The following is a 27,385-nucleotide window of genomic DNA, read 5'->3' as shown; positions in this document are numbered from 1 at the left end:
TGCAGCTGCACTGAAGCCTGCTGGTCACTGCCTGTTATTACAGCCGTCTCCATCACTGTGCTATTATTACCACTGATGTCACTGCTGCCGACGCTGCTACTGAAACTATTTAAATTCTATTGAAGGAATCCTAAAGATCTAGAATGATACAGCAGTGGACATTATGGTGCTGTGTGTGTGTGTGTGTTGTGGTTTTACCTGGACTCAGCTCCACCAGATAAGGCAGTTTCTCAGGCGGCAGTGAGCTGGTGCTGCTCTCCTTCCCTCGGAGGCCCTTGTCCTCCACCTTCCTCCCCTTCCGGTAGTCGGGGGGTCGCTTCTTCAGCTGGAAAACTAATGCTCCTGAGAAACAGGATGTAAACACAGGTGCTGTCAGTACATTTAAACTAAACGTGAGCCACAGGATCATCTGGTAATCACGCTATGATTCATCACTCTTTGATTCTTTTACAGTCATTTCATGTTCCAACAGTTAAGATGCTAAAAAAGAGTAAGAGAAAAGAACAGAGCTGTAATGCCAGTAAGGCAGCAGGAGGGGGCAGTAGAGACTAAGACGTGTGTTTGTGTGTGCATGTGTGTTTGTTTGTGTGTGGATATGTATATGTGTTACCTCTCTCAGCCGGCCAGTCCCTGAAGATCTGCAGCGGACACTCTCCATCATCCAGAATCGAGTCTTTACCCGATTTATCATCTTGCTGCAGAACAAACAAAAAAAATAAAACAAGCAGGAAGTTTAGCAGGTAAACATTAAAATCCGTCACTGACCAAAACAATAGCTTATTCCAAATATGCATTATAGAGCACGTGTCCGAATCTATGAGATCCAAAGGGTTACTTAATTACTCGGAAAGTATTAAGAGATTTACATTCAAACTTGATCAACACCAGAAGACGAGATATGAAAACACACCACTCGATGATACAAACTTTTCTATTTTACCTCCCAGGTAGGAGTTGATTGGGATGTTATTATATTAATATCTATGCATTGGATTGAATAAGAAGACTCTGTAATTGCAGGGCATTCATTTTGAAGTAGTTATCGCTCTTGACCGGTATATGAACCGCTTGAGAACAGAGAGCGGCTCCGTTTCCCCACAGGTTTACTTTTCCTCATGACATTATTCTGCTCTCAGGTCACATAAATACTGCAGTTTTATGGTCTTTCTTTACAGCACAGAGTGAAGTATAAAGCTGTCCCACGTCTCCTCATCCTGTTCAGTCCAATCTCAGTAAACACCCCCCCCCCCCCCAAGAACCTAAACATGGCTGACGTGCTACTAGCTAGCACACGCGTGCTTATTTCTCATGCTCACTAACCTAATGGACTTTCTCAGTGCTTTGGTCTCATCAGCAAATTGCTACTGACTATATTTGTGTGCGTGGGTGCACATGTGCGTGTGTGTGTGTGTGTGTGTGTGTGTGTGCGCTCTCATGAGGGTCTTCCACTGTATTGGCTGTGGAGGCAGCAGTTATTTCCTATGATTGGCTGCAGCCAGAGTCCATCTGAGAGGATACATGTGGTTGAAAGAGAATGTGAGGAGGGCACAAACACACACTGACAAACACAGACACACACAAACACACACACAGAGAATGTGCTGCTGCTATAGCACTCGGGCTGAAAGCAATTGAATAGCATTCCTCCCAAAGGTTTTTGTGCCAAGTAGCATTCTGTTTCAATCTGCCTGTCCGGTGAAGTGTGTGTGTGTGTGTGTGTGTGTGTGTGTGTGTGTGTGTGTTGTATGTACACAATTATGAGTATGTGCATGTGACCGTGACCTTGGCTGTCCCCTCCGCGGCCTCTTGGAAGGATGATGGAGCTGTTTATTAATGAGATAGGAGGATGGAGGTTGCGTTTGGCAGAGAAATGTGAGAATGTAGGTGTTCCCTCCGGAGAGCACATCCCTCCACTGACGCCCAACAATCGCACACATGGTTGTCTGGTTCTTACAGTAGACATTGAAAAGAAGGAAAACCTGGCCTGCATAAATATTCAGTTCAGTTGTCTTTACAAAATCTTGCTGACACCTGAACAAACAATCCCCTGTGAAAATGTAACGTCCTTGAGAAATCGATGCTGTGATCAAACACCAGCCACATTCCATCCGACTATATATCAATTTAACGACGTGATAAAAAGAGGAAAAACTTGTTTTCACTGACAGAGAAGCTGTGGAAGCGTTTTGGTTGTAAGAAGACACTAAATTACATCTTCTGGTAAGTGCTGTCAGAGTAGAAGATGGATGTGTTGGATGAGATAACACTGTGGAGGGATGTGTGTTTTTAGTGTTTAACGTGCGACTGGAGGATGGATTTCCCTCCGATATAAAAGGTGAGGTAGGTGTAGTGAGATGATTACCCGGGCGATGCAGTACTCTCTGGGGTTCTCCTTCTCCAGTCCATACTTCTCCAGCGCCTCCACCACGGCGAAGTCGGCCGTGTCTCTGGTGGAGAGCAGGATGGTCTTGTAGGGGATGTTGGGCTTCAGACTGTCGGCGTAGATCCGCAAAGTTCCTCCTGCAGGACAACAAGGGTTTTGACTCATCACTCCATGTTAACACACTCTTACTTTTGTTTGTGCAGGGATACTGAGCTGAGTGAGCTGAGTGTAAACAGAGGACAATTCCATTTGTGCTTTGGGACTCTTAAGCACCGAGGTAAGTTTCCACACAAAACTAAATTAAAAGGGAGCTGACAGTTGTGCTCGTGAGGCTGTATAATGACCCCCCCCCCCCCCCCCACTCTCATCTAGCATGTGGCTGTGATGTGTCACCTAGAAATGATCACCTCAGTTAATCCCACAGGGGAGTCTTCAGCAAAGCAAACAGGGTTTTCAGAAGCATTACATAAAATGAGTTTTTCTAAAATAGACCTCTGTGCTTGGAGAACGTCAGCAGCTACCCACAAGCCACCCTGTTCCACTGAGTGTGTGTGTGTGTGTGTGTGTGTGTGTGTGTGTGTGTGTGTGTGTGTGTGTGTGTGTGTGTGTGTGTGTGCGTGTGTGTGTGTGGGTACAGTATGTAAACAGTGGTTTTAAAGCTGTTTATAGAACCACGTCCGTTGGTCCATTTATCTGTCTGGGCGAGTGATTAGGAAATAACTGAGTCACACAACGAACCAACCGCTCTGCTGGTTTGTATCGTTCATCAGGTACAATTTGTGTGTTTGTGTGTTTGTGTGTGTGTGTGCGTGTGTGCGTTCGTGTCAGCAGGCGACGTTCCAAAACAACATACTGATCATCCTCAGTGGAGCAGCTGATGTAAACATGATGAGGATCTACAGCCATGTTTTAGAGTTGCCACCGTGGACTTACAGGAACAGTTCCAGCTTCTCGCTGATCCAACTGAAGAAATCCCTGCTCTTACTTTTCAACACTTTGCTGTTTCTTGTTCGTAGTATTTTTAACAAAGCAAAACCAGCTACAGGGAAGATAATCCACTTCCTGTTTGCACCTGCACACACACAGCTGATTGTCAGGTGTGTCGTCTGGATGGTGATTGGGGCAGAACTTTGTACTTTGTGCGACTTTTGAAGAATTCTCCTCAAAGCATTCTTGAGATATCTGGTTCACAAGAATAAGACGTTCGGACCACAACTCAAAACCATAAAGCCGTCGGCCTCTAGCTGTCGGCGGCACGAGGTATAGAAAGGAAATATCCAATTTCTTCATCTACTCAGAGGTTTGACTCCAGCTGCAGAGACTGCAGATTCCTTCCAGCAGATTTTTCTCCCTCCCTGTCACAGTGGGAGTGAGGAGGAGGAGGAGGAGCGGCAGTGAACTGTGACGTTCAGGTCACTCTGCACATTTCCTCTGTGGGTCACATCAGGTTTTGCTTTTAGCAGCTCAAGGCTGATAGACTAGCTGCAAAACCAGTTCAGCATCGTGTTGGGGTGTGTGTGTTAACTGGTTTTTATATGGATGTAATGATTAATTACATGATGTCTTTCTGAATCTGGGAGCAGGTTTTAAAAATCAGGATAAATTTGAAGGCTGTAAGACTCCTGTCCTTGCACTCCTTGTGTGTCATGATGATCCTAGTTTTTTAATAGAGCATCAGAATACACAAGACAACCAGATTTAAGTACCTGAGTCGGGCCTCCCATCGCTGCTCATGAACTCCTGCATGCGTTTCTCCAGCTTCTGCTGGCGTCTCCTCTTCATCACCACCTCCGGGTTGGAGATGGTCCTGGTGAAGCTGGTCTCGGGCATGTCCTTGTAGACCTCGGCCGCCAGACGACTGTTTTCCCTAAACCACAAAGATGAATGAGATGAATGACTGGGGATAAGGCGGAATAAGTAGAAGGGAGAGGAAGACAGATGGAGGAAGAGAAAGGTCGAAGTTTAAATCACTCTTCTTTCCTCTTCTGGAGCTCTCTTTGCTTTTCTTGGCATTGGAAAAAAAAACAAGATGCTCTCTAAGGACAGAGGATGAGGAAGCAGGACAGTAAGATGGATAACTATGAGCATGTGTGTGTTACCCGTCCTCCCGGTTGAGCTGCTCGTCTCCATCGGGGATCCGGGCAAACTCCTTCTCCCTCTTCTTTTCCTTCTTCTTCTCCTTCTTGGACAGAGTCCTCTTGAAGTTCTGAATCACTCCCTCCTTCTCTGGCCCGTTGCTCTGACTCTTCTGGTAGAGAAAGAGATGAGTGAGTGATCATGAGAATCATGATAAACCGATTTCTGTATGAGCACAACACAATCCACTCTCTGTGAAAACAATTAGTAGACATTTGTCCGGAGGCGGAGGCTGAACGACTCGGTGTTTGTCTTGGTAAAGACAACACTGTTGGTGGATGAGTGGCTCACTAAGTAAACTGACAGGTTAGTAGTCACACGGGTTAACAGGAGGAGCAGCCGACCTTGGGCAGGATGTCGTTCTCGTTCTTCAGGACAAAGCGTCCTTCCCGGTCGTCTTTGTTCCAGTTCAGCTGAACAACAAGAGGCTTCTCGTCCAGGTCCAGCTGACGCTCTTCTAACACGCACACACATAGATAGACACACACACAAACACACACACACACACCATTAAGTCTGAGATTCAACCATATCTAGTTATAATCATTCCTAATGCTGAAGTGTTGACTCCTGAGCGTCTGAGGGACTCACCACCACTGACGTGGACCTCGTACAGGGAGTATTTTGGCGAGGAGAGCATCCTCATGTCAGGTCTGAACTTCTCGGCTAACGTCTCGATGACGTCCTGTGTTGTCGCGGTGCTGGACACTCGGATGCACTTGGTGGCAAAGTTGCCTGCAACCCGGTCCTGGAAGTAGAACCGCATGACGCCATGGAACTCCAGGTCCTGGTCAAGAGAAAAGAGGAAAAGGTTGTTCTGTCATTCACCGACCTGAACCGTCAACACACACACACACACACACGCACACAACGTCTGGTCACTAAAGCTCCAGGGACACTTTGGACATTTCCAATACCAATATATCGCAAGATGAATAGATATGCGTATAAACACAATCATATATATTATATCATCTGCCCGATAAACAGTATAGAATTGCCCCGTTATTTAACAGGTCTGTAATTTCACAATCATATTCAAATAATTTAGGAAGGTATAAAGTCTGTAATTTAGTGTAGACACAGTTCAACTCCACTTCGAGTTAATTACTCACATTAACTTGGGTTTAAATGCAGCGTTTGTTTCAATAAAATTTCCATTTTCTCTCTAATTAGAACCAAATGACACACGTCCTTCCAGGAAAGGCTCTTACCCCCTAACCCATAAAATAAAGCCTTACCACTTACTGGTTAAGCTTTCTTACCTAGTTCAACTCATTTCTGTCTCTCTTGCACATATGCACACACTATTAAAAATGTGGATGCAGCACGTGTCCCACAGATTGAGGGATGTAAAAACACAACAACACACCCAAGAGGAGCTGCACTACAGATGCCTCCACGTTGACGTTACCCTCTGCAAGCAGTCGAGTGTCGAACAAGGTCTTAAACATAATCACATCAAGTCCTGATATGATCATATGAAGCAAAGTGCTGACACAGCATCTGCAGCGCGCAGCCTTCTGCATATATGCATATGTTAAGGTTCAGCTTGAAACTGGCACGAATGACCCTGACGCCACAGAGCTTCACACATTTCCACGCTCAAGGAGAACTGTGCTTGTTTCTATTTTAGTTTTCCCAATAAAGTAGAATATATTTGGTTATATTTGCGGTTTTATTTATACTTCCAAGGCTCAACTACATTTCTTTGTCCAAAAGGTTTTATAACAGTCTTAGGAATCAAGGACAATTTTGAGTATAGTAAAATTGTAAGGCTCTACCTATAAAAGGCTATTATTGGCTATTTATTATTATAATTATTATTATTACTTAAGGTTATATTTGGCTGTGTGTTCTGTCTTCAAACACAGCCGTGAGAAAACCTCGATCGTGGTTCTTCTGCAGCGCTGGAACATTTATTCCTGTCCGGACGCCAACAAAGTAATTTTAAATTAGAATTTTAAAAGGGAAACCGTGTCAGCGTTTCAGAGCTGCAGACAACTGGCCAAACGCCTCTCTGACAAGGGGACAGACCATGTGTGAGTGTGTACGTGCAAGTGTGTGTGTGTGTGTGTGTGTGTGTGTATGCACGTGTCAGTGTGTGCGTGCAAGTGTGTGTGTGTAACCTACAGCTGAGGGACAGCGAGTGAGGTGATTTGAGGCAAAGGTTTAAACTAGATTGAACTAGATTAATTCTACCCTTTTAAAGCCTGTCATTGGCCTCACACACATACACACAAACACACACACACACCTCTAGAGTAATGACAACGTGGTGAAGAGGACGTGAAGACTGATTCATAAACATGGCCTGAGACAGAGAGGAAAGACATTTGCATCACAAAAGGAAAAGGCGTGAGACGGCTAAAAGCCAAGTTTAGTTTTTTTTTTTTTGGGCACGACATGAAAAAAGGAAAACTCTTCCTCCACCTCTTTCTCTTGAGATATTTCCTCCCCCTCTTCACTCCCCCCCCGCCCCTCACTTGATAGAGACTCGGTCAGGCAGAGTGGAAAGACCGAGCATAGTTTCGATAGGCGAGGGTGGAGCCGGGAATGTGTCTATGTGTGTGTTGTGATTTACGGCTGGAATGTGGGTCATCGAGGGCTGCCGTTGTGAAGCTTGCGTAACTGTTACTGTGGAGACACTCGTCCACTCGGGTTCAAACAAAGCCCGGTTTACAGCCGGTCGTGGATAATTAACAACACAAAAGTCGCCTTTCTGGCCACTTGGTACGACCACGTTACGTTCAAGAACAAAACACCCCTACACCTGTGGCACTTGGTTCAGTCCTACAGGATCCTTTCTACCAGTTGTGATTCATTCCCACACCCCCGCATTCATGGCAATGGTCCAATCCTGCACATGCATATTTAGACGACACTTAGGATCACAACAAACAAGTCAAACTTCATACGTCATTGCCGTGGTTTCAGTTCTACACCCCTATGTCTCCAAATGTGTTTCTGGATTTGTTCAAACAATAAAACTGTTTATTAAAAATGGACTCCGAGCCCAGAGAGTGAAGCCAATGCAGAAGGGCCTGAAACGTACTGCTCTGAATTACCAGCAGGGGGCGACTACACTGGTTTTAAAGGAGTCAGTTTCTATAGAAGTCTATGAGAAAATTACTCTCCTTCTCACTTGTTAGTAAACATTTTCCTAAAGAGATCATTGTCTCAATTTTCAATTTGTTGTATTTTATAAATTATGATTCATATAAAAGATAAAGCACCATATGAATTAGGGGCGTGGATACAGTGATTGACAGCTGGTACTGTCCAATGGGTGCAGGTGGTCATGCGGTATCCTCAGACTCTCAGTGAGGCTCCACCCCCAACTACTCCAAATATGATTATTTTGGAGGATTAACTTGTCTTTATAGCTAAATGTACAATTTATGCATATGACTTAATATGCAGGTTATTTGATTATTGACATCATATCGATCTAAACTGAAAAGGGACAGTTACATTTGGATCAACAACTCCAGCTTGACCTCTGACCCCATTTTCAGCTGCTTGCAATTTTTGAATCCAACTCGAGTGTGTGAAAATGCAAACTGCTCGACATGAGGGTGAAACCAGTACGCCCAGTTCACTTCAGCCTTTCTGCAGCTTTAGTTCCAATAATCCCAGCAGCTTGTTTTTCTGAGAGGAAATGCTAATGCAGCATAATGTCTGTGTGTCACAATACAACAGCCTGCAACACACAGTCAGTCAAACACACTGTCACACACTTTCCAGTCACGTTAGTGTGACCTGCCTGACACACTTTAACACTAGAGTGCAATTTTTGTACCCCACCCAGGTTTCTCTGACTGAACCCTTGGGCCAGGCTTAATATACAGCGATACTTCCTGAGCATCAGAGGGTGTAGAAAGACAGTTGGTTCCAACTCCGCCTTTGTAAGTGACTAAACAAACCTCCGTCTAACCCCAACCTTAACCACTGAACCACAAATCTGCTGCTTCCCAGATTGGGGTCACAGCTTTTGTCCCCACTTGGACAAGTCGTCCCCAATTAACTGGTGTTCAGCCTGTGACTGAAAGACACACACACATGCGCACACACACACACACACACAGAGAGAGAGAAAGTGAGAGTAAAGATATGTGGCTGATACCTGTGACTAAACGTGTGAGACAGGACTAGTCATCACACACACACAATAAACCATTAACCTCTCGAACAACATTGGCGGCTGCAATGATTTCTTGATGATTCATCTAAACCTGGACACTCTAATAGGTTTTCTTGCCTATATTTATTCATATTTGATCCACCAAAAGATCAAACAATAAGTAATATATTTGTTTTAGTCTTCATATCAGCAATCTGACAGCCGTTCCTCCTTACTTCCTTTAACATTCACAAAAATCCCCTTTCATCCCTCAGGTCGTTTTTATTCTGAGTCTTCTTTCCGTCTCTTCTGAGGAATGTTCAGCTTCTCTCCATTTATAATAAGTTCAAACACAAGCCGCTCCTCCACCCAACGTGTGTGACACAGGAAAGTGTGCTTCACGGGAGATAACGCTGACTTCTAAATCCACCCATCGTGCTCTCTGAGCAGCGCCTCCGGGTCAGAGGTCTCCCTGAGAAGAGGTCGAAGGTCACATCTGTGTGCGTATGAGAGAGTGAGTTAAGTTCCCTCCGATTGTAAAGTAACAACAGTCTCCACCTGGTGCCTGTCACTTAGGTGTGTGTGTGTGTGTGTGTGTGTTGTTTTCCTACTTTGAAATTAATTTCATTCAAATTAATTTCAAACTTTGAGGTGTGTTTCATTGCACCACAATAAGCACGTAAACAGATCCCATTTCATTTCATAAGATCTACAGTCCCACCAAGAAACAGATCACATTATCACTTTGGTTATTTCATACATCCTGTATTACACGACTGGAATTACAGTATGAGTTACAGTTATTGTCCTTCTCATTGTCTGAGCAGGGAAATAATCAGGCTCATCGTGACAACAGCAAAACAAGTCTCTATAAAACCACTTTAATATCTGCTGATCATTTGCTCTATTAGATGCACAAAATAAGTTCTGCACAGGAGTCAAGAAATGCTTTGAATCCAGGTATCATCAACAGAAACAGGAAAAGGAAAAAGGGCCCCGAGCAAAGCAACATAAAGACCACCGGAATCTGCTCGTCTGCGAAAAAGGAAAACATTTATTAGAGCTTCGGATGTGCAGAGAGAAGAATTGTGACGCTGCCCGAGGACGAACATGAAGCTATAAACATGTTCGTGCCTTTCAGCTCCTTACGTCTCCTCCAGTTTTGCCTCGTGTGCAACTTCTGCTGCTGAGACGCTCAAAGAAACTAACAGAGGTAAACTCGGTTTCTGAAATAACAAAACAACACAAGATCCGAGTGCGACTGGAGCTCTACTATACATTCTTAACATTTGACCCTAGGAACAACTTCAGTCTGTGGATTTACAAACTAAACTGAACTTTAATAAGTTTTAATAACAATAAGCTTTTAAAAGGTGAGTCCCCTCGACTGACCAGCTCACAGATATCAGTCAACCATCTCACTCACATCAATCCTCCACATCTTTGTTTCCCTCCCCTGCTTACAGAGCCTTTTTATACTGATCCTTCTTTAGGTCTGTGTGTGTCTGTGTGTGTCTGTGTGTGTGTGTTTGTGTGTGTATAGAGGCTAGGGGGTTATCAGGTGTTAAGGAAACTAACCAGAGCTGCTTTCCAAGCCATTAAACCACTCTTGGCCTCTGGTGTGATGCGTCTCTGTGTTGACTGGACATTGCTGCATGTCTGAGTGGATTCTGGTACAAACCCAACACACTACACTGAGGATAAAGTGAACAACCATTTAAATAAAGTGGACACACAATGATTCAGCACCAACTTTAACTGTCTTTTAATAGTGTGATAAACTGAGCTTTATTCACGCAGTCTAAAATTAGAAAGACACAGAGGAGCACTTCAAGGCCCTTAAGCTCTGCACCCAATTAAATGACGTTTGTTTGGACGTATTTATAAATATATTAAAGACCCATAAACACTATTCATTCCCAAATTAATCCACATTATCTCAGTTTGTTCTAGATCTCACTCCCCTAAATACAAGGTGCACCTCCCACCCACTTCAAAAAGGGGTTTGGGGTTTTCGATAGTGGGAGCCGGGTGCCAGTTGCTGAGCTGGACTTTTATTACACATCTGCTGTAACAGTGAGCTGTGGTTCCCTGCAGGCTTCGAGTGCTGATCTCAGTTCAGTGAAGATAATGCTCATTGGGATGTGATGGAAATGCAATATGAAAACAATTGGAGCCAATAAAATGTCGTGGTCAAACGGCTCTCGGAGAAACCCCCGATCTTTGGGGAGAAGGTCTCAGGGGTAGTTCTGAGCTTCCTCTCTCTCGAGTGTTATGTATACCAAGAATCTACTCAGACTGATTTCTCTTGATGCACTGTTTAAATCAAACACAAGTGCTGGCAAACCAAGAGCAAAAGTTAAACATTTGTTTCCGAGGAGACACTGAATACCCGAATTCCTTGGCATCGAGCAGATGAATTAAAAGAGAAGGGAGGAGAGGAGCTCTCTGGATGATGGCTATTTGAAAACGAGAATAGATTCCAGCTGCCGTGCGTCATCTTCCACACGCACAGCAGACGAACATGAGCCTAATAAAATGAACCGAGGTTCCTGAGTCAATATTTTTGCAGCCCCACCTGCAGTAACATGGGGGGATTCCTGCCTAAGCCCGTGTCTAAGGTCAGCTGGACCGAGGTTTTCACTCAAACGCAGGGAGGGAGAAATTCATCCCACGTCGGATCCCAGCAGAGACATTTCAAAGACATCAGAGACGCCGACGGACAGAGAGAGAGACAGAAGAGGGGGATGAGGAGGAGGAGGAGGAGCAGGGCGGAGACGAAGAACCCCATCACATGGAGCAGGAGAATTACTTTCATCTTACTTTAAACGGCCGAATGAGGCGAGGCTTATGGTGCATTATTCATAAAGTCAGCTACGCATTTAAACAATGCTGATGCCACAGCTTCAAGAATCATAAGATATACATTTGAAATAAGATGTTTAAGAGTTTAATTTATCTGCAGACAAATTCATAATCCTTCCCGGTCCATTAAGGACAGCATGAATTGCATTTAAGGCTATCCAAACATCTTAACTATAATAAAGAAAAGCCTTAAATCCATAGCCCTGAATCATAGTCTGAATTCCCGCACGGTGACAGCACTAATCTGGAATGAATGTTGTCTCACTGAATTTCCTGCAGACTACAAACAACCTGAACCACCAGGGGAAACAAACAAAGGGGGAGGCAGCGGAGGCCTGTTGTACTGAATGAATGAAAAAGACTAAGTGCACACATTTCCTCTGTGGCCGCAAAGAAAAGCCTCTTTGTTCCAGGTGAGTTTCAGCTTCGGTATCGAGCCGCGCGGCCTCCAAACGCCACCCGGCCAGTGCAACCCTGAGCGATGCATTGTGGGAAGGAATGGTGTGAATCGTCCGGGCCAAAAATCTGACCCGCTCGTAAACAGACTCAGCAAATCCCAATCATTATGTTTTTAAAACCAATATTTAAACCAGGGAGGCAAGAGCTACCTAATATGGCAAAAGGCATCGTTTGGAGAATGTGGTCTTGTACTTTGATCATTTAATTTGAATCCACTATCACGGAGGCAATCTAGATATTTTGGCTTCCCTCTTCAGGAGCTGTCCATTTTGATATTAACACACAAAACTGTGTTAATAAGTAGAGGCCCCGGGGCCCGCTGACCATCACAGAGCCACCATTGTTCTCCAGGGAACACCAGCGATTCAGCTCAAAGATAAAAACACAAAAAAAAAACGCACAGTGTGGCTCTGGAGTTCAAATATGGATGTGAGAGAAGTTCACACTGTGCTGCTGCCTTCAAAGGCCTTTGTTCCAACACGGCTGAGACAGGCCAAGATTTGTAATATTTATAATCAATATTGACGGGAATAGTCTGAGTAGATCATAGACAAGTTTCAGTGATAATATCTTAACACAAACTCTAAAAACAAACAATTTAGCTGCATATAGATTAAATCAAAAGACTTTCTGGACACTAGGTATATGAACATATAACATATTGTCAAAATAAGAGGAATATGGACAAATCCTCACACTGGAGAAGCTGGAACCATCCAATAGTTTTGCTTAAAAATGGACAAAACCTTTCATCGACTACCAGATTAGTTTCAGATTATATTCATCCATCAAATATCTCACGCGTCATGGTGACCAGATCAGAAACTGTAATAAAATATACTCAAATTACAGGATAATTTGGATTTCAGGTAGGTAATAAAATCCTCTTTCAAATTAATGCCTGACTCACTGAGCTCTGTGGGTAAATATGGATCCATATTTGAGAGATAACACATTTAACTTGCTTTTATCAGTAAATCAGTAAAAGTATAGTGAATTATGTCATATCAGCTAATGCAATATATTTGTATGGGCAGTTCAAAAGTCACATCAGACTAAACCAGTGGAAACGTAAAAAGCCTCAAACTAACTAATGAGAGGAGGCGTTCACTTCTGCTCCAGTTACTGATATTTGTGCTTTCATTCTCAGTCACTATAAAAGAAGAGAGGGAGCAGGAGAAAATGGAGACATCAGAAACTGCCTGAAAGGTCACACATGCTTCTGGGTGTGTCTCTATGCATGTATGTTTGTGTGTGGTTGTGTGTGTGTGTACTGTACAAGATCAATAACAGCCTGCGGTGGTTTACAAGGGGACTGGTTAAACACGGCACCGTGTGATCATGGGTGTGCAGTGACACACAAACAAACGCACACACACACACACGTACTTGACCTTACCAGGCATTTTTGAAGGTCCCAAAGTGCGGAGAATAGCGAAGCGCTTGCAAGAATGCAGCGTGCACACATGTACACACACACACACACACAGACAGACACACACACACACACACACGCTTGAGATGAGGCATTGAATTATGCAGATCCGCCCACATCTCCCCCTCCCTCAGCCTGGGGAGTGACTTTGCTTCCAAACGGGGACGGTAGTGACAAACTGCATCAGACTGACCAAAAACAGCCTGCCCACACAGACCAGAGTACAACAACCAAGGACTGACAACAACAGACACACACCGACACACACCGACACTGCCTGGGTTGTCGTCAGGTCCGCAGGAAGTGTCAAGTCTCTCTTTTCATTACCTCCTGCATAGCCGAGGCCTCAGCAGTAATTAACTGCTGTGTAATGTAGCCTTTAAAGCGCCGTTCACATGGGACCCGTATTATCTGGGGTCCTTTTAAGAAGTTAATAACCACAGAGGTCGCCTGTGCACTTCATCCTGTGTGAATCTGCCACGTCGCAAGTCAGCTGAAACTCAGAGGTCATCGGATAACGCTCGTCCCACGTGACCGAGGACTTCTGTAAAATGTAGTCGTACTATGTTATCACCAGGATTTTTTTTTTTGGGGGGGGGGGGGGGGGTGTTACTTCTACTTCCTGCTCTGATCGCATGTCAGGTGCAAACTACAGTGACTCACATTGTAGACACTCGCATGTCGAGAGGAAGAGGAAACACATTCAAATCAATTAGTCTGTAAATTTGAATGAAACACAAAGTCTGCTGCTGAAAAACAATCTCAAAGGTGACGTACTCGCTTCACTTCATATCTCACCATCCTGGCGCCATTTCACTTTATCATACAGGTCTTCTGTCCAAATTAACTCTTAACTGCAAATGTTCACACACACAAATTAAAAGCACCGGCTACATTTCAGTGTCAATCATGCAAACTCTGTTGAAGACCATGTGATTCAGCTGAAAGCCCAGACAGACGCAGAGAGCTGGACCTGTGAGTTCAGACTCTGTTGTCTTGTGAGGTCAAGAATAAACTGTCAAGTTCAAAAACCTTCTGGCTGCAACTTTTATTAAATTAATAATGATCACAACATCTCAAAAGTCCAAGGTGACATCTCACAATCGTCAAAACCCAACTACATTCAATTTGATATCACACAAGACACAGAAGTGCAGCAAAAGCACAGAACTCAAAACCAGTAACCAGTGAACTTTTGGCATCTATTGCTTGAAAATGTTGCTTTTCATCAACCGGTAGAACAATGAAAAGCACCAATAAGTAATAATAAGTTGCTTTGAGTTGAGACAGTTTGGTCATCTGCTCTTTTTAAAGGCTGCTTCTCAGAACCATCACACTAGTTTCTTAAATATGCATTTGGTGATCTTTGTAAATCATGGTCTAAATTTGAAGTGAGGGGACGTTCTTCTAAATGTTTAATAAAATGTGAAAGCATCGTGTCAGTAATATCTGCCAAACATCCTCCATGACTGAAGCGTGGATCTTCTGACGCTCCACTCCGGCGCTGCCTCCTCAGACAAACAGCTGACGCTCCCCTGACGGGTGAAGCTGCCGGTGACACCAGACACTGACGGGCTGCCGGTGGCTGTCATGGTGACCCCCCCCCCCCAGCTGGGTGTCATGTGTCCATGGGGCTGGTCGGCTTCTCAGGTGTCAGGTGGACGAACAAAAGAAAAAGGAGGAAGTGAAATATGCTGCTGCAGCAAAACTAGCGTGCAAGTGTAACAGAAAACCCCAGAAGACAGAGATATTCATCTTGATAAGCAACATATTTCAAAAGGATTATCCCACAGGACCCGGAAAGTAAGAGCCAACTTCAGATTACAGATATGAATCAACACTGATATGGGGCAACATTTGGAATTGTATCTTAGGGTCAGAAGAAAACGCCTCCTCCTCCTCCTCGATCCCACTTGAGATCCACCAGGAACTTTCATCTACCTCCTCGGCCGCTATGGATTTTTGGGGCCAATGCTGGTATTGATATGAGTAAAAGATTTCAGAAGCAGATTTAACGTTATATAACTTGGCAAAGATTCTTAAGGTGTCGTTATCCGCGATGACAAAGAAAGAAAATCGAGGTATGCTTTCCACTTTACAGATAAACCACCACCTTTATTATAAATAAGGTAAAACAACAATCTAAACTCAAAATAAAGCAGATCCTGGTGTTACATATCAGGACGCATCAAATTTTGGGCAGTTTTGCTTAATAAAAAGCTTAAACTATTAACAGGACGGGATTATCAAGGTCACACGGCACAGATGTTGCCTGCAAATGAGTTTTTCTGTCAATTGACTAATCTGGTCTTCACTCAGACTCGGGGAGGACGAGTTCTGAGCCACAGGAAGTCTAAATGAACGAGAACCGCTGAACTCTCTGGCTGAATGCTGATGCCTGCAGCTCTGCATGAAGAGAACTTACAAACGTCACAAACTATAGAAATTATTTTAACAACTTTCCTTCAGAAACTGTGAACACTAGCTCCTTATATAACGTTCAGTTCGCCTGCGGGGCCTGAAAATCTTCGACTTCATCAAACTCACTTAATTGTTTGACCTTTAAACGTGACTTAAATCCGAAAATAGCCAAAGCAGAGGCTTCACATTGGCATTAAAACCCTTTGAAACGTCTTGATGAAACTTGCAGATATCCTCAAACTGATGCAACTGATGCCACAAGAATCCAAATTAGCACATGACATCATCTCGCCTCCACCAGCGAAAAACAGCCAGCTCACAGAAGAAGAGGAAACCCTGGTTTGGGCTTAATTTCCACATGCGCAGGATTCAGTGCACCAGAACATCCCAGTAGTCCAGCAGAGAAGTTTCAAATAGTTTCCTCTGGTTGGTTAAATTGCCCGGTATCAACAGAGTTCTGTGGTGGGTCCTGCCACGGATTGGAAGATGTAAAGTGTTTGCATCAGGCGCTGCCTCCTTAGACAAACAACTGACCAGACACAGTAACTCGGGCTGCAGCCTCTCCCTTAATATGCACACGCACACAAACACACTCGCACAAACACACTCGCACACACTCACTCAGGCCACATGCACCAACCTCTGTGCCAGCCTCAAAACCACACACATAAAACAATCCAACACAAATGGAGAAGCAAGCTACAGACAAAGTTGCTCGCTCTCCGCCCGAACCTTCAACTCCAAGTACACACAGACAGAAAGATTCAGACACACACACACAAAAACAGGGCTTGCATCAGGGCTGCCAGCCCCAGTCACACACCATCACTGTCTTTGTGTGTCTGTCTATGCGAGGGTCTAAAGCACTTCTTCTGGAATGGGGTGGACACGCGGAGACGGGGCGAGGACAGGGTGCAGCTCCACTTGGGGGGGGTCCTAATAACAAGCAGCAGATGAGAGGAGTGGAGTTTGGACAAACACAGACCCCTCCTGTCCGAGTCAGTATGAAACTTCAAGTTGCAGAAGCTGCTTCTGTTTGTTCGACTGAGCGTCTCAATAATACGTTGCAAGGTATTCGTGCTGCTTCGCTAGCTAACGGTTCAACGTGAGCTTTGTTTCCAACATATAGAACTATAAACATTCACTTAAAGCTGCACTGAACGGAGTGGAAACACCACATCTGACTTATTATCACCTCATAAATATAATGTGGCAACCATGTAAACAACCTGTTACTTTTAGCTTTGTTTTGGTCTCAACCAGGGAACTCCATGCCCCTGTAAGTCTGCTGATTGGTGCTGGGCAGGTAGTGAATACATCACATTACCAGATTTGTATGTACATCTACACCTGCAGCCATTTTTTGGATGCTTGCTCATTCCCATCCGTCACGACTCAACGACCAGGGATTGAATTTGCTAACAGTCAGTAACAGTTTAACCTTTAGAACATAAAATATCATCGTTGTTTGAACTGAACTACGTTGGAACTTATTATGGACTTTGTAAATAAACGTATTAAACTGTGGATGTTGAGACTGTGGGAGACGCACACACCCTCTTTCCTAGTCTTTTGTTATTTTTGTTCAAGCAGCTTTATGTGACGTTGATCCAACATGTCTTTTGGGTGTTTTTCTCTTTACTGTTCCGAATGTTGGTGTTTTAATACAACACAGAACCCCCCCCCCCCCCCCCGATTTGGAGTATCCTTACAGCCGTGATAATCGTGCATGTTTGTTACTACAAGCTATCACTGTCACATGACACACCATCATTTGATCTTCTGTTAAAGTAAAAACATAAGTAAGTGCAGCGTTCACAGAGCTTTTCTTTCCATACGGACCACACCCCCGCACATTGACACTGATCCTTCCAAGACATCTGAGAGACATTTCACGGTCTGATAACTTGTGGGATTTAAACTCAGCGGTGAGCTGAACGAGCCAGGAGCATAAGCTCATGTTAAGGTGGACACGGTCCAGCTCCATCACACTCCCTGTTTTCTGAGAAGAGTCAAGTTGAACCATCTGCAGTCGGACGTTACTTTTCACAGGCCGACAAACCAGCAAACATTTCAACACACACACACAGAAAAGTTGTGGTCCCTGAGCTACAGAATGTCACTTGTGCGTTGTTTATCATAGAGGAGTGTGTGTGGTTGTGTGAGTATTTGCAAAGGCGGGTTTGTTATGTTGGTGATTAAGTTCACCCAATTCCCAAAAGAGAAAAAGAATCATAGTCTAAAGCAGCGTCCCCAACCCGGCCTCAGAAAGTGACTCCACGGTTCAGAGTCCCAAGCTGCTTCGACACCTGACAACGCCATTTGTGATTTGTGATTTCCTAGTTTCAGCACGTTTATCAATTCATAAAGTGCAGAAATCTGTGTCGGGGTTTCCTCTATCGTGGATTTGCCAGTTTAACTGATGCAGGTCTAAATTCTTAGGGATTGACAGCTGAACCGAACAATCTACGTTTTTTATCCTAGATTGCGACAACCAAAAACACTTGACATAGATCCAGATCCTTTAGAAATAACCTAAATTCACCTCCAGTAATCAGCTCGGATAGTTTGGGATCCTTCTGTTCGTAGTTCCAGGAGAAAGGTGCAGTAAGCCTGTAACTCTATCCTAACGAGGGGAAGTGTAAACTAAATCTGTAAAACTGTGGCCTCATTGGTTTCCATGTCTGCACATGTATCTACACAGAGAAGGAGGAACCAAAACAAGGTGAAGAAAAAGTAAGAAAATGGCCACGAATATGAGAAATATCAACGTTTTTAAAGTGGAGTTTTACTGTGGCCGTGCTGCCACCTCTCTGACCACATGGAGTTCACTCCCCAGTACTCCCAGTGATTGCACAGACCGCTCCTCCATGCTTTCCCTCCTTGTGGGCCACGACTTAGACATTGATCTGCAGCAAAGCACCATGGGAGCTGCTGGCGAACGGCGCTACGCACTCAGTCATTGGTCCCTGATTGCGGTCTGATCCCTGCAGGGTCAACGTGGGGTTAGCTCCCGTGTGATTGGCCTGCGGGGAGGCGAACGGGACGTGACTGACAGGTGGAAGAGCATATCAGCCGGCGGAGGAGAAATAAAGGGGGAGGGGCGAGGCAGAGGGGAGTCGGGGCCTGGCCTCTGAGGGGATTAACGTGGTCTGACAGGCTGCCTGGAACAAACACACACACATTTATAGATACACACACACACACACACACACTGAGCTTTGAGGGCGGGCTGCTCTGCTGAGCACACACAATACACTGCTTGTTTTAGAACAAGAGGAAAAAGAGAACGGATAGATAAGAGAGAGGCCAAATCACAGAAAAGGAATGTGTGTTTGACAGAGGGAGAGAGACGGTGGAGAGAGAGCAGCACATCATGAACCACAGGTGCTTCCCAACCAACATGCCTCCGAGGAGAGAGGGAGAAAACCCCCGCTGTGGCCTTAATGTGAATTCCATAACTCTTCCATGACTCTCCCCAAACGTCCCTCTCTTCTGGCGTTCTCCACCCAAGTTTCACAGAAACCCCTCAAACCGCAAAAAATACAAAAAAACGAAAGCTGAAAAACACACTCGCCCCTCTCAGAATTAACAGCTTGTTAAATTGTCTAACTTTCCCCAAACTTTTTCCGGGAGAATCTCTCAAGTTACTCGACCGTCTGCGTCTGGAAGTCACTGCTCTGAACTTCATTCACATTCCACGAATTCCAGCACCGGTAGGAACCCTGAAACCTCTGACACATCACCCAATGGGATCCTCGAACACACACTAAAACACAAACACACACACACACTAAAGCCCACTCACAGATCATGCTGATGTGTTACTGTGGATTGCTTACGGAGGCTTCTTTAAAAAAAGAGCGTTTTACATATATTGATCATCCCATCGAGGAGAATTAACTGCCTCAAACGAGGAGCAGGATTCACTGACGTTGATTTAAGGCCTAAACAACCTGTAAATTAAAGCAACAATCAATTATTCGATAAATACCCAGACAAACAAATGTGTAAATAAAAATCTGTGGACTGCACGGTCTGTGGAACTGGGATGAGTTCCTGTTGAAGAACATTCGGGATTCACCTCACGTCTGTTTTGTTTCTAAATCTTCGGTTGCCCTATTTTTCTACCGTCTCTAAATTCAAAGTAAGAACTGCAGCTTAACACCGGGCTTGATGGCACACGCTGAAAAATGGAAACCACCTGTAATTAACTGTACATTTGCGTCATGATCGTCAGCTCATGTTGCTGCTGCAGATTGTAAACTAAAACTAACATCCTTGGTTTTACACTGCAACTATTAATGTACAAATGATATATTAAATAACCCACTGACCAGCCTGTATTCTGTTAATATCATAACATTAGATTTCACAGATGCTGATATAAAACGCATCATAATCAATGTGTCGCCCACATTAAGCCTCACTCGCTGCCCTGGAGGGCGAGGCAGGGTTTCCCATCGTGCAGGAAGTAGTGGTGATAAATATCGTGGCTGTCCAGGCAGCGTGACCCCATCCTGCCAGTTAACAGGCAGCAGCCAATAGACCGAGGCCGGCTCCATCAATTACACCGACTGAGGGTTACACACCGCAATACTACACAAGGTGTCGATGAAATTGGATCTAACCAGTTACTTTTCATGATTTACCAATTGAACGATCAATTTTTGAGTCTATGAAATGTGTGAGTGTCACAAATGACACAGGATTTCTCTATATCAAAATAATCGCTGATTCAGCCAATGAATTGAGGTTCTGTGAAGCCTGATGATCTACAAAACATCAGTGGTGAATTTGTGATTTCCCGGCGATGTAAATGAAAGTGACTGACGGAAAGACACACAAACAACAACAACAACAGGGTAATTGTGGGTTCAGACAATTATCTGAGATGTTGAAACAAAAAGAATAAATAACGGCCTCGGTCGCTTTCATGCCGTCAAACTGGAGGAAACTGTCAGAATGAAGAGTGAACATGACAACGTACAAGACGGGAGATAAACCACACAACACTCAGGCAGTGATAAACACTGAAGGGTTCTTTCAGGACTGAATATGAACACGAGTGGGCTCTGGTTGGTCGGTTCAATCACCTCCTTCCATCTGTTTGTGTGTCTAAGTGTTTGTGTGTCATGGAGATGGGTCATAACTCTGCTGGACGGGCTATGAGACCTGCGGTTGTGATCCTTTGCCCCTCTTCGTAATGAAGCGATAACTCTCACACATGCACACAGGGCCACACCCACCGCTTGACCATGAAAGGTGACACACATTTACGGCTTCATCTGGTGGAGCTGATAGGCAGAGCCCCCCCCCCCCTCCCCCCCCCGGCAGAGGATCACAGCAACAGAGACGACAAAGGTGGAACTATTATTATTATGGTATTACAACCTGCATCCCCTACTCAACACTAGTTTGTATGCGTCAAATGAACGTCCTCATTGTTCAAACATTAAATCACTAGAGGGGAAGACTGCAGCAATCCAGCTTCTTCTTCTTCTTCTTCTGCTGTTTAATGCAGTCTCAACTTCCTGTGAACAGACGCCCGGGGGTGAAAACATAACCTCCTCGGTTGGAGGTAAATATAAAAGCCTGAAATCTCAAATGAAACTGGACAAAGCCACATCAGCACTAATGATATGAGCTTTACACCTGCTCTCTCTGTGTGTGTGTGTGTGTGTGTGTGTGTGTGTGTGTTTACCTTTGTCCAAAGAGCTGATAAGGCTCCTTTCCATTAACACTCTCACACAGTGAAGCCAATCCTGCACCTTCCCACTAGTTATCAGTCATTCCTGATATCTGGATATTTGAAACTCTTCCAGCGAACCAGGACACGTGAAAGGAAACAAGAGCAGCAGCAGTCGACTAATCTCCATCTCGACAGAGCAACACTTATAGAGGTGAGTGTTCCAGAGCGGCAACACAATTAAGTCAAACCGACTGATCACGGCCTTTCCAACCTGTATTAACAATACTGTCAATCACAACTATCTGACTCCAGCACACTCAATCAATCACACTCACACACTTCTTTTGCAAAACTGTCGACGGCCCGTGTGTGTGTGTGTGTGTGTGTGTGTGTGTGTGTGTGGCCTCCTGTAGCCATCACAGCTACAGCGTTTCCATGGGGACGCAGCCAGTGGCCACACGACACGATGGAGGAGAGACAGTAAAGGGCGTGCGAGTGGGGGGGGGGGAGAGGGAGGACAGCCGGTGAACACACACAGACAGACAATGCAATCAGAGAGTCAAACACAGAGCTGTCAGTTTATGTGTGTGTCTGTGTGTGTCTGTGTGTGTGTGTGTGTGTGTGTGTGTGTGTGCGACCTCTTTGTGTTGTAGTTGTGGCTGTGGCCAGCAGATCTGTTAACCAGGCCTCCACCGCGCCGAGCAGGTAAACACCAGACTGACTGAATCCTAATCCGTCTGTGGTGACACGGTTGTTTCTTTGTCGCACACACTTAGTTTGACCTCTAAACCCGCTCACACACACCTAACCGACACAAGTTTGCATGTTATTAGGAGCCTCTTAATAGGTTTTCCTTAAAAAATCATTATATCACAATATTAATTTGTGATTCTGACAGTGTTGGAAATCTGAACAAAGTTTAAGATCTTTATGGTGTTATCCAGGTGAAGCACAAAATAAAACCTCCCACTCCACAACATCAGAAATGGCATCAGTGGCAAAAACAACAACTAAGATGAACCCTAGCATCTGGAAATAACTGGTAAAATAAAATAAAATCTGATCGTGCATCGCTCTAAAAACAACAGTCATTCCACCTCCACCACAGGAAACCCAATATCTCCCCACAACACACACTTCCTGCCCACTTCCTGCTTCCTCTGTAGCGGGGCGAGGAGGGAGTGGTCGCTGATGTCACGGCGAGTCTGCTGAAACGCTGCTTTCACATCCTATGGGAAAGAAGCTGGATATGAACTTCCCGCCTCAGACTTGAAAATAACTGGTTTCTCTATCTTTCGTTAGCTGAGGATTTTTGTGTTTCTAATTGTTTGTTAACAACACAGTTTTTCATCTCATTCCGTTGCTCAACAAATCCCTAAACCTGGAAATTGTCCATTAAACTAAGAACAACGTGTTAACAAAACTCCTCCACACACACAGCTGTGTTTCTGCTATGAACAATTTGCCGCACCTGCATTAACGCACAACTCTGTAGAGGACTTTTAATTTGAAATGACAGATACAGGAAGCAGAGTCGCGTGGAAACACACAGCTGAGGTGAAACAGAGACAGACGGGAAGAGGAGGCAAATATATAAAGTTAGAGGAGACTAACTAACATGGAGTTAGATTGATTTCTACTGGGCACACACACAAACCAGGTGCCCAGACTGAGAACCAGGCATACTGGGGAACATCCCAGTGGGTCATTGCATTGAAACACTGGTTCCCCCGTCGGCTGCTGAGATAAATCCTTGCAGAAACACTGCCTATTAAACTTGTTGTTCAGCTCTGTCATTCACTGCATCACGTGACTGTCACAGCAAACTGCAATTACAGGAGACGCTAGGTGGCTTTCAGAGATCTCATTACATCATCGGCTGGTTTCAGAAAGAAAAGTTTAAACCTGTATAAAGTGTCTTAACCCTGTAACTGGAAGTACAATATCTAAGCTATGTATTTAAAAACACAGTGGTAGAGAACTAATACTTCCATCTCCTGCAGACACTGTGCTACTGGATTCTTCAAGTCCTTCATTAGAAACTCAAAAGCAATCAAGCCTCATTGTGAATGAAAGAACAAACACAAACGTGATGTACAACACACCCGGCTGCCATTCTTCAGATTACAGAAATTGTTGTCTGGTGAGTTGAGCTGGTCTGGAAGTTCTCGAGCGAAAAACCATTAAGAACTGGACGAACAAAAACTAATAAAAACACTGTTCCACTTTTAACACTTCCAGTCAAAGCCTGATATTAAGATACAGCCTGATTTATCAGAATCAGCTCTAATCTGAGGGAGAACTCAGCAACATCCTCATGTAATCACAGCTTCAGAAGGCACCTGCAGGGGAGAATGTCAAACCTGCCTGATTAACACCATCACATGTAATCACCGGCTTAAACAGCACCACCTGATAATTGCCACCACAGCCGCTTCCTACGGCATAATTGTGTTGCTGGATACATAGAGTGCACAGTGAGGGACGGCTGCTGAGTTCACTTGTAAGAGGATACGCATCATCTACTCTCTATCATCTTCCACTGTCTCGTGTACAAGGTCTACTTGTCCTGCACAATGTGTGTCAGTAAGTACAGTGAATGTTTTAGATGTGTACCTCCACTACTTTTGTTTACAAGTCGTCTTGCTTCACAGCCTGTAACAAGGCTTGTAAATTAATTACCCAGTGCGTGTAATTAGGTATCAAGACATCATTTATGAATTTTAAATGGTTCCAAATGTGTAACAAACTAGATTTGTGTTTTTAAAATGCTCCCCATCACATCCTGAATTATCGCTGCAGTGTTTGTTTCTGTAACACAAGTTATATTTAGCAACAATTCTGACAACAGCTTCTTGCGTATGCGCATCTTTCCAGGCACAGGGAGCTGCTGGATGTCAGCTGTCAACACTCCGGCTCTGATGCCACAGAAACCCTGTGTTTTGAGAGGGATTCCTGTGGATGCTGCGGAGCCGACTGTGCTAACAATCCCTAAGAGCAGAGAGCCTCCTCTCACAGGAAGGAAGACGTCATATGTGGGGACACGTAGCAGGAATTAAATACGGTCCTATCGTGAGAGATGAAGGAATTAAACCAGACTACTGAAGGCAACGATGTATTTATGATATTAAAACTAACCAGCAATATCTATGCCCAGTCTTTTCATTGTGCTCATTTAAATTCCAGGCAGTGTGAACCTAGAGAATAAATACAAAACCGAAGCAAAGTAAACTTTCCCACCATCTTTTTCTCCAAGTAAAACAAACCGCGGTGCATCTATTGTTCTGTGAATTTCAATCGCAGTGTTTATTGAATTCTAGAGAACGTCTGTGCCTGCTGTGAATCCCCCACGTGACACAAGTACCTGTTATGTTCTAATGAGCGGCACAATAAGTCCCACAGCAGGACTCGTTCAGTTGGGGTTGCAAGATTAAAAAGTTGGAGAACCTTTGCTCCAGACTAATAAGCCATCCATGGCTAATCTAATCACACGAATGATCTCCCCTCTCTCTCCGGCGGTGGCAGTTTTGTTCTGAAATTAAACATTTCACAATCAGACATGTCGAACCTGTGGCGCCAAATCAATTCTGACGTCAGCGTCAATCACAGATGATACTGTAAATTTAAAGGCACAGTATATTTCATGTACGGGCCCCGGTCAGGAGCAGTCTAGACAGTTTGAAGGACACTTGTGCAGCCTGGGGGGGGGTGGGGGGGGGTTTAACCAGCTGACATATGGGGAGGGTGTGGGCCTGGCAGAGGGAAGACCATGCATCTGCTTCCATGTAATCAAGTTCAGCTGGACGACACTCTGCACCGTCCTCAGCAGTGAGGCAATGCTCCTTGTACAGTGAGGGACTCACATCCTGCACTGGGTTAATCATTCCTCTCAGAATGAAAGGTTGTGTGTGTGTGTGTGTGTGCACTTCACCACCCAGGCCAACGGCTTCAATCCTGCTAAATTAATCGGCTCAAGAAGAGGAGTGTGGGGGGGGGGGGGGGGGGGGACCCTTTGCCGCCCCCCCAACCCCCTCCTTCCATGCACCCACCTCCTCCAAGGAGACATGGGTGGGGGGTGGGCTGCCCGCCGAAAAAAAGAAAGAACACAATCACAGTCCAGAGCTGTAAATCAGAACTACTTTGTGCAACCAGTAGATGCACCAGTTAAAGGTTAGGATGTTGATGAGCTTGTTCTGGGTGGACTGGAACCATCACCAGGCTCCTGCTCGGTGGATCGAGTCCCCAGGGAAGGAGTCTGCTTGTGGCCCTCGTGTTTGTAGTAAACAGCCCGGGTGCAGACGGGTCATCTGATCGCAGCCCGGCTCCCTCCACACGTCGCAGGGTCAGATCATTGCCGGTCAAACGAGCAGCTCGTTCTCCAGGACAATGCCGGACGACGTGACGCGGGGCAGGTTGCACGTTCTGCACCGGCTGCACGGGGGGCTAGCATCCTCCAAGCCCCCCCCCCCCCCCCCCCCCCCTCGATGGAAGCATTCACCTCCAGCTTGTTGCTAATACTTTAAGCTTTTATCTATTTGCCCTGCGTATCAAACAGCCTCGGCGGGCTCCCGGGCTCGTCAGCCATTGCGAGCCCCGCTGCACACACAGCTAGCACGGGCCACCATTTAACTTTCTGCTTTAAAACACGAAAAGACGTGTTTCCAGCCATTAGTGGTCCCCGGCGGCCCCTTGTGCACACGGCTAGTGGCGGCTCCACAGGTAAATGCACTTGCCTCCTAGCTAGCTGGCCCCCCGATACGTGCCCGTTCCCCTCTTCAACTGGAGAGACCGCACCAAACTCCCATTCGGAAATCAGGTGGTTTCGGTGTCACCGCTCTTTTCCCACACATCCACACTCACAGAAACACAATCTAACGTGCCGAATAGAAACCAGTAGCGTTCACTTCACATTCGGCGTTATTTGTTGTCCTGTAAAGGGTCCACACTGGGATTTATTCCGGTTTTTACCTCAAAGCACAGCTGTGGGCGGTAGCTAGCAGCTAGCTACGTTTGTGTGAAGTGTTTGTCAAATAAAGATGAATTTATTCAGATTAAATTATGTAAATCAGTGGACACTTTCCGGTTTGTGACTGAAGAAGCCAAAATGTCAGCTTAATGTAAGAAAATATGTTTAATGAGTGAATGCTCCGACGGAGTAAATCACCAGATTTCTCAATGGAGTCTGGTATTCGTTCTGTCCAGGCACGTACTGGGAACCACCACCGAGCAAACCACGCTGCCCGCAACAGCTTCCCGCAGATTTCAAACACGGGCGTCAACCAGCCGCGGTTTTCTCGGTCCCCACCCCCCCGTTCCCCTTCCCCCGCAGGAGAGGGCCCGCAGGTCCGCGGCCTCTCCTGGCGGCCCGGGCCGGGCTCCTACCTCTGTGGGGCGGCTGATCTCGAACAGGTCGAGCCGGTTGGCGTTCCAGTGGTTGATGATGTCGGCCAGTTTCCTCCTCTCCTCCTCCCGGCTCCCCGTCATGGTGGACAGCGTTGGAGGCTCCGTGCGTCCGTCCGTGTGTGTGTGTGTGTGTTCCGCCGGATAAAAAAAGCCCCACGTCCCGTAGCGTTAGTCCAACCGGAGGAAGAGAAGCGGCGCCGCGGACACCGAGAGCCGTGTGGTCACCGGGACTCTGCGCGCTCCCTGTCTCTCTGCTCCACAAGGCGCGCTCCCGACGCCGCTCTGCGCGCTCCCGGAAAGCACTCTGGACGCTGTAGTGTGCACGCGCATCTACTGTTAACCGTTTGAGGGCTGCAGCTCAGTGTGAAGAGTTAATACTGATTATCTTTAATTAAACTTAACTTTAATGATCATTTGTGTTTAAACTTAACTCTACTGCTCGTGTTCAACTACATGTTTGAACTGTGT

The 27,385-nt window shown here is 45.3% G+C and overlaps 1 protein-coding gene across 3 annotated transcripts in view; it reads right to left on the bottom strand.

Annotated features, from left to right (window-relative positions):
* The window catches only part of afdna (afadin, adherens junction formation factor a), a 65,753-nt gene extending 38,589 nt beyond the window's left edge, over positions 1-27,164 (bottom strand). For 2 of the 3 annotated variants that reach the window (XM_053445199.1, XM_053445200.1), the window contains exons 1-8: positions 26,897-27,164; positions 5,111-5,306; positions 4,864-4,976; positions 4,483-4,631; positions 4,090-4,250; positions 2,363-2,520; positions 611-695; positions 199-342 (exon numbers count right to left, since the gene is read on the bottom strand). In XM_053445199.1, the coding sequence (XP_053301174.1) occupies positions 199-342; positions 611-695; positions 2,363-2,520; positions 4,090-4,250; positions 4,483-4,631; positions 4,864-4,976; positions 5,111-5,306; positions 26,897-26,998 (1,108 nt within the window). In that variant the 5' untranslated portion in view covers positions 26,999-27,164. The remainder of the gene's footprint in view (positions 1-198; positions 343-610; positions 696-2,362; positions 2,521-4,089; positions 4,251-4,482; positions 4,632-4,863; positions 4,977-5,110; positions 5,307-26,896) is intronic. The other variant, XM_053445201.1, reaches the window with a different exon arrangement.
* Between the last annotated feature and the right edge of the window lie 221 nt (positions 27,165-27,385).

This window comes from Pleuronectes platessa, chromosome 17, assembly GCF_947347685.1.
Source record: "Pleuronectes platessa chromosome 17, fPlePla1.1, whole genome shotgun sequence".
Classification (NCBI taxonomy): Eukaryota; Metazoa; Chordata; class Actinopteri; order Pleuronectiformes; family Pleuronectidae; genus Pleuronectes; species Pleuronectes platessa.
This window is presented reverse-complemented; position numbering and strand designations above follow the sequence as displayed.